Raw genomic sequence first — 8,124 nt, 5'->3', positions numbered from 1 at the left:
TTGTGAACGTGGCTGTAAAGTCATAGGTGTCCCACAGAAACCCCTGATGGCTATCTTTGACCAGCAGGTTCTTCGATAGACCAGGTCTGTATTGGGCTGCACAGACCAACCCCTTCACTTTGAGTTTGAAACTCTTCCATCAGGCCGTAGATTTAGAGTATCCCGATTCAAGTGCAATAGGAGTAGACACTCCTTAGTTCCCTGAGCAATAACCCTGCTTAATCTGCTCATGTAATATAGCACTTTAAAGATTGTGTTGTTGTATTATTTCTGTATGTACATGTAGGAAACATTTTTGTTTTTATCATCTAGTGCCCCTGACTACAAGTGAAGTTTCCCATCTGGGATAATATATATCAAGATAAAGTGACTGAACTGAACTGTGTAATATTTGCACCCAAGTGTAGATACGCACATCTAAGGCACTCATTACTTTCAGGTTTATTACTACAGCCTCTGTATGCCTATGTCACTAATACTACAAACACCCACAATACCTAGTATTAGCTCTACCCATTACAAGTAATTTTTTGCATGAACATGGCAAAGGAGCACTCTATTTACACTTGGGCCTTGGGCTTCTAGCACATAACATGCACATCTATGCAGAGCCTTGGAAATATTACTTAATCATGTATGTCACAAGAACCCATGTATAAAGTCAAGTTCAGGTCATAAAATTCCTCTTTGAAACATTGATATGTAAATTCTGTTCGCACAGAAGAAAGTAACAGAACGTTAAAATCTCTTAAGCTTGTGTTACCACAGACCCTGTTTCAGACATCCAACCCAAAACCCATAACAAAAAAAAACACTGACTTTGAGGTGAAGGAACCATTAGAGCTAACATGCTGACTCATCTCAGGGTTTTAGGACTCATTCCTGCAGCACTCTAGGTTCACAGGTTAAGTGTGTTTAAGTTCAACGAGACCAACATGTGGAGGTATTTTTATTTTATTAGTTCTGTAATTGTGCCCCAATCAGTCGATTTTGGATGTACCCCCTGAGGCTCTTCATCTGCTCCTGCTGGACCATGGCAGGATCTGCATCTTTGAGCAGGGCTTCAGCATTCTGAAAGACACAATTAGAAAACATTCAGTGGCTCACAAACCATGCCCCTTATAGCATCTACAATATACAGTATAAATACATTTAAACACTTTACTAATTATTTCATGCCCCACCTTTGTGTGGCTTTACGTTTAACCCACAAACAAACAAATAGACTCTTAATAACAAGGCAATTTTAAAATCTGTGCTTTGAAAAACAATACTTTCCATCAGCACAAAAAGGCCGCAGCTCGAGCCATCCTGCTGTTTGGCAACTGGGACTTTCTGTAGGGTCCATCCATTCAGACACTCGCCTGTTGAAGCACTTCTCTCCTTCATGAAGTTTCTAATTCATAATTAAAAAGAATAACATAAATTAAACATGTCATTGGCTTTACTGATTTTACACTATCATAAGAGTAAATATACCTCCAGTGCAAGAAGAACTGCCGCTCTTTTGCAAGACTTGGCAGAGAGTCCATGATGAAGACCTGTTGTCGCGATTCCACGTTTGCAGCAACAAGGAACCCGGGACCATGTGTGCACACTGGCAGGAAAATCCAGTTATACTCCTCAAACGGCACCTGTTCACTCAAACAAAACATGTTCTTAATAAGAGCACAACAACATTAAGTCCTGCATTGTTGATGACTAAAATTATTGTGTTTACCTTGTTGTAATCCCAGACGGTGTACTCAGACTTGTTCCAAAAATTCACAATGGCACACTGAATAACATACACTTGCTTGGTGGATTCTTGTGCCAGGACTCCAAGATAAGCATGTATTATCTACATGTGATATAAAAGAAAACCCTCATATACAATTTAATCAGTATTTAATTGTAACTTCGCTGTTGCTATCAGGCAAAGTGTAACAGATACCAGCAAACTATATAATCTCATGCTGAAGACCACAAGCAATGGGTAAAAAGGGTGAATATTTTGAAATGAACCATTCAGTAACATTGCTTTACAATAAAATGTTTGATGAATGCCATTTGGTTACGATAATAAAACTAAAACAAGTTTTTATACTCACGTTATTATTGAGCCATGCTCCTGGTTGGAGGGTCTTGAGGTCATCTTCGTATAGAGTGAATCCTCCAGCACTAAAGCCAGCAGAAGGTGATGGTATCTCTGTAGATTCAGTGGGCACAAGGAAAGGAAGCAAAGCATCCACCTTGGGTGTGGGTCTGGGAGGGAGGTCATCACAACGAGGTCTCTTGGCTGGAATAATCAGATTGATAATATTTACTTTAAAACACCGTGCATGCAGGGACAGATCTTCAGTTATTTCTGTTCACCTCTTTTTTTAAAAGTAAGGTTTCTCTGTCTCTTTTGTCTTCTTTGTCTGTTCTTCACTGGTGTGATTTTCAGAGTCACTTTCATGTCATCAGGATCATTCATTAAAGAAAGGCCCCCTTGCCTCTTTGGCTCACTTTCTGTTCCGGTGCATTCATTTGCCACCATCATGACATCATCATCAACTATATGTGCAGCATCTCTATCCGACTTCAACCTCTCCGGACTAGATGTTTTAGACATTTGGCCAATTTTTTTATGCTTATTTCCTGTTAAGCTTCCAGCTGTGAAGCAGTTGTTTCAGAATCTGGAACATTCGGTCATATTCTTTTCCCCCTGAGCTTGCTATCAGAGTTGCTACCTCCATGGCCACAGGACGGACCGCATTAAATCGGTCATTCCCACTGAGCTTCTCACCGTGTTCAAGTGGCTTCAATGTGGTTTGAAGGGAACCTGAAAGGTGATTTCCAACCACAACTTCAGGTTGGCCGCCAACTCTATGCCATCCGGGGTGAAACAATGATGGGTCATTAAGGGACACATTTTCGTATTTCCAGCAGGAAATAATGTGGGCACATGGAAGTCCAAATGACACAGAGAGTTTACAAGAGCATCCTTTGATGTCTTTGTCCACTGTGTATGTGTTATGTCTACCCTGGCCTTTCCAGTAAACACTGTAGTCTTTGTCATTCTTTCCAATGCAGATTTGACTGCTGTCAGATTTTTGTAGCTCTTCAGCCACTATTTGGAAACCTCTGTCACTAAGGATTTTGGATAAATCCATTGCCATCTGGCTGTCACAGCTAGTATCCAACAACTGATACATGGTCAGTGTTGAATCCTGGAAACTCTTCTCACATTCTTTACTGTCCATGAATCTGATCAATTCAATAAGGCTTTCAGAAACTGGAAGATTTGGTTCAAGGAACATCTTCAGTTTTTGGAAATGGCTTTCAATCCTGTTATTTGTGTTATTTCCCATGGTGGGCATGTCCTTTCTAAAGACATTAGCCCACATTTCTCTTTGGGCATCCCAGTTGGTCAGAAAATGATCCACAAATCTCTTGTCTGGGCATTGCTCTTTCAGCTTCTGTATGCCTGAGTCATATCGTTGTAGTGTTTCACTGTACAGTATTGAGCAGAGTGTGCACAGAAGACTTTTCTTTTGTTCTTTCGTCAGAAGAAGCTCTGCAACTTTCTTTTTCCAATGCTTAATGGCATGAAATGAGCATAAAAGTACTTTTGCTTCCACAAAGTTCTCTCTCAGAACTTTAATTCTGTAGCATCTTTGTAGAACAAAGAACATTTTGATTTTCCGCCAGCTTGGATTTCCTTGTTTGAACAAAGTGCAGACCTTAGAAAGACTGTTCAGTCTCATGCCGTAAGAATGCATATGCAACATGTTCAACTGTACCATGTTCATTTTCTACTGCTAAACATTGGAGGACATAGCCTTGCCGGCTGATTTTGTATGTAGAGTCTACAAATAAATGTCAGGGTTCCTCTCAAATGCACGACACATTTCCGGGGACTGAATAAAAAGCATTTGGAAAAGTCCTAAATTGTCAGTCACTATTTCTGCTGTGTATCCTTTTTCCTTCAAGTTTTTGACAATATTCACCATCATTTCAGCTTCACTTTGGTCATTTCGTGCACTTTTTTTTAACTTGCTGTTTGATGTTGTGTATGTCATTAAGCTTGAGGTGCTTTCCATTACTTTTTTTTGAAAAAGCTCTTCAGGGTGGATGAACTGACCTACATGTAAGAAAATTGTAAAAACATTTAAAAAAAAGAAAAAAAAGAAAGAAAAGTATATCATTATATTATATATTATATATATACACAAAATGTAATTGTGTTACCGACTCACCTTCAACCATACAAGCGTTTCAATTTCAGCTCTTTCTTCTGCATTTGGGCGCCTATTTTTTGGGTATTTGTGAAAAAGCAGATGAGATATAGGATGGTTGTGTTCATCATCCACTCTTGTGACACAGAGTTTCCCCTTTTTCCGGTCGTATCGAAGCTGAATGGCCACGGAACACCCCATCCGCAGATAATGCTGGAATGGCCTCACATGTTTGCCTATAGTCAAATAACACAGACATGAGTTAGCACTTCTAAATAGTGTCCCTCTTTGGTAACACTTTTTAATACGTCATATATATGCCTTTAGTTAATGTTAGTTAATAGTTAATGAACACATATGGCCAATTTGTAGTGTTTACTATAGTACAGAGGGTATAGACAACTATATGCCTTCTCTGACACACATGGAGTCACCAGCCGCTTATTTTCACCTGCATGCGAGGACCTTCACTGGCAGGTCATAACATGTGCAGAGGTTAATGATATTTCTAATGAATTATCATTGACTAATGATTTGTTTATGATTATTTCATGATTTACTATGACTTACAACACAAGTGATATGTTAACATAGCACATATGAATTATTTACAAACATTTTGTTGATGATTAGTTCATTATTAGCTAAAGGCTTACAAATGACTTGACATGATGTATTACAGGTTTATAGATGACTTGTAAGACATTTATGATATGTTAACATAGCACTTATTAATCATTTACAAACGATATTTTGTTGTTAAGTTCAATATTAACTAAAAACGTATAAATTAAGTATGGCTGATCGTTATTAAAAAGTGTTACCTTAACAGGGTTTTACCTATCATGTTTAGCTAATTCCAATTATATTGAAACCTCAACAAAATTGCAGTTTAGTTTAGGCCGTGAAAATACCAAACCATCATGAAAAAAGGGCCAAGCATATCGGAGCTCGGAGGGGGTCTCGCCCGGGGTGTAATTCCATGTAGAACCGCCTACTGGGTTTATGTGCATGTAAATGGTCTGCCAAGGCTAAAATCCTGAAGTTCCTTACATAGAGAGTTTCTTTCCCACACACTCCACCCCTGCCTGAAACGCCTCCATTGGACTCCTTTGTTTAATCCGTCACATAGTAACATCACTGCGTAACACACTTTTATTGGCTAGAGTTCCAACACACTGTAGGTGATATAGGCTAAGGGGCAGGACATCTCTAAGAGGTTGACAAATCACAATCAGGTCAGCTAACCAATCAGAGCATACTGGGCTCTGGTTTCAGACAGAGGATGAAAAGAAGTGCTGCAGCACAGGCAAATTTGAACAGATTTAACCAGAGTAAAATAAAGAGCTTTTTGAACATTAAAGCATAGAAACATCACAGTAGAGGCACAAAATACAAATATGAAACGGAAATATGAACAGGAGAATGAGCTTTTTTAAGGTATAAGCTATAATACCTTATACAGGTGTAGATGCAGTATTTCCCTTTACTGTACATTCTTCTCTACCGAAATCGTATAATTAAAATTGTTCAAATTAAATAATTTGTATCATGCCTGCATATCGTTTAGTATCTTTGGCAACTCAAACATTTGGTTTATGTGTTGAGACAATGAGTTTGAATGACGGTTAAAAGAGATGTGTTGACTTCAACCCTTCTCCTGTTTCGCCTCTATACAAACTAGAAAACACATCTTAGTGTGTCACACCTTTATTGTCTCTTCCCATCATTGATGTGTAATAATGTATTGGTTGAAATGCAACGCACCAATGCTTCACATTGTTCAGATGCATCACCTTACACTGTGTGACGCCAGTCTACTACCTATTGTTGTCCACCTGGTTTCTCCCTCCATCACTTTTTTCTGCACTCCTCCCCCATTTAACAGCTCTCCCTTCCCTATTGACATCAGTCTGCCCTTTATTCTATTAATTATCATGCTCTCCTATTTTTCTTCTGCTTTTTCCCAGATTTACAGCTGCTTCTAAATATACCCTGGATAACAAAAGAGTCCTCAATAATAGACTGCGTGTCTGTGTAACCTGAAGCAACAAGCTTGTGTGTGTGGGACCTTATCATGGTGATGTCAGAAGTAGGCGGGGTTATTTTGTCCTCTGAAGATGATTGGCCTATCATCTGGTCTGGTCATCTCAACATCTATAAGAAGGCAACAATTCTCATTCTGAACGCTATTTCTTTACCGAAGAGCATCAACCCACGAACATGGCTACCGTTGTTCCTGTAAGTACCAATGTGGCTTGTTAGTGTGTGTACATGTACTTGTACATTGTGAGGACCAAGAGTTTAAGGGATAAAAATAAGGACATTTGTGTACAGTGAAGACACTTTGCCCTGTTTTACAGTTTACAATTGGTTTTAAGTATCAGGTTAGATAACGGGAAGGATAAGGGTTTTGGCAATGTTTTGTTGTGATGGTTAAGGTTAGGGGAGGAGTTGGGGAGTTGGAGAGTGCATTATGTCAACGAGTGTCCTCACAAGTATAGATGTTTGTGTGATTACTCCTTATGTTTGTCACAGTTTAGAAATTGTCTCACATCTGTTTAGAAATGCTGTTTTATTTGTGCAGAGTGAGTGTGCTTAAAGTCTGGGACAATACAGCCTATAATATGGTGGCAATAATAAGGAAATAAATACAAATAATTATAATTGTAATATATAATAATGCATTAAATGCACACTTATGCAAATACTAACACTACATTGTTACTACATTGATTTATAATTTGTGTTGTGACGTGACGGTTATCAGAATACCTTATAAATTCTAGGATGAAATTAGAGTTTTTGACAGTTGCTGCATTATACAATAAATTGAATAAAGATGTTGACGTAAAAATGCGCAGTAAAAGTAGCTACTTGAAGCTGATCGAGCATGGCATCTTAGGCATGTTATCAATTGGATCAGCAAGATAAAGAAAGCTACATTGCTAACTGTAGCGGCCAAACTTCGTTTTCAGGGTTCATTAATTAGACCACTTCGTGTGGGCAGCCTAAGGTTTTCTGACTCGTTCCATATCCCATGCTTCACCGTTATTCATTTTACTTTCAGTGTACTCACGGACCAGTTGAGCTTCTTTTTGTTTTCTTTAATTCTTGACGTCTTGGTAACACAAAAGTATCTTGGTACAAACACAAAACAGGTAAAATAAATAGTAATATCACTTGGTATTATCCTTCATAAGGCACGGACAAGGCCAGGGAAACGGACACGGTCAAAAAGCTATGTGCCTTCGTTGCTGCACGCACGTCAACTGAGCAGCACGTCTCTCATACAAAATTACACGTATCCCTTAGAATCCTGTTAACCTATCAAATTTCAGCATTAATAACACAGTTCGAAATCAGCATATTTAACTTAACTACAACATTGTTAATATTATTCTGACCTATTTACATTCAAAAATATTAATCAAAATAACTTAACAATAATTTGGCTCTCACACTAACAGTAGCCTATAAACTTCAAAAATGTACTTTTTTGTGCCAACATATATATCTAGATGTTTTTTGTCACATTAAATAGTGATATGGATATTGTAGTTATTGGATATGATAAAGTTTTGCTGTACGAGACAATGTTTAGATACTGTAGCAGGTCAGCTACTGTGTCCGTCTGTGTAAAAGCGTGTGTGTGTGTGTTTGTGTGTGTGTGTAACCAACTGTTGGAATTCAAATCCACACGATCAAGTGTCGGCCCAGTAAATGAATCTGCTCAACTGAATTATCTTCGTGTTATCGCTCCTTTGTGTGTGTGTGTGTGTGTGTGTGTGTGTGTGTGTGTGTGTGTGTGTGCGTGCGTGCGTGCGTGCGTACGTGTACGTGAGTGGGATTGTGTGTGTCTTTGGTTTCTTCAGTAATTATGTCTGCGAGAGGAAGACAAAGGCTCTTACACTAATTAAAA

At 38.6% G+C, this 8,124-nt stretch overlaps 1 protein-coding gene across 1 annotated transcript; it reads right to left on the bottom strand.

Annotated features, from left to right (window-relative positions):
* Positions 1 to 957: 957 nt before the first annotated feature.
* On the bottom strand, positions 958 to 4,352 carry LOC134880295 (uncharacterized). Its single transcript, XM_063907164.1, has 6 exons — positions 4,224 to 4,352; positions 2,091 to 2,278; positions 1,721 to 1,840; positions 1,480 to 1,634; positions 1,288 to 1,396; positions 958 to 1,071 (listed from the first exon to the last, which is right to left on the bottom strand). Exons 1-6 carry the CDS (start codon positions 4,231 to 4,233, stop codon positions 958 to 960), a joined length of 696 nt encoding a protein of 231 aa, XP_063763234.1. The 5' UTR covers positions 4,234 to 4,352.
* Between the last annotated feature and the right edge of the window lie 3,772 nt (positions 4,353 to 8,124).

The sequence above is a fragment of the Eleginops maclovinus genome, chromosome 2 (assembly GCF_036324505.1).
Source record: "Eleginops maclovinus isolate JMC-PN-2008 ecotype Puerto Natales chromosome 2, JC_Emac_rtc_rv5, whole genome shotgun sequence".
NCBI classification, from domain to species: domain Eukaryota; kingdom Metazoa; phylum Chordata; class Actinopteri; order Perciformes; family Eleginopidae; genus Eleginops; species Eleginops maclovinus.
The sequence above is the reverse complement of the archived record's forward strand: the minus strand, read 5'-3'. Positions and strand labels throughout refer to the sequence as shown.

Bases quoted from the DNA above. Each gene is read 5' to 3' on its own strand.
- LOC134880295 (XM_063907164.1), bottom strand. The intron at 1,841-2,090 runs GTGAGTATAAAA...TATCACATGTAG, and splicing joins GAGCATGGCTCAATAATAAC to ATAATACATGCTTATCTTGG. The intron at 1,072-1,287 runs GTGCTGATGGAA...TGTGTCTTTCAG, and splicing joins GCTCGAGCTGCGGCCTTTTT to AATGCTGAAGCCCTGCTCAA.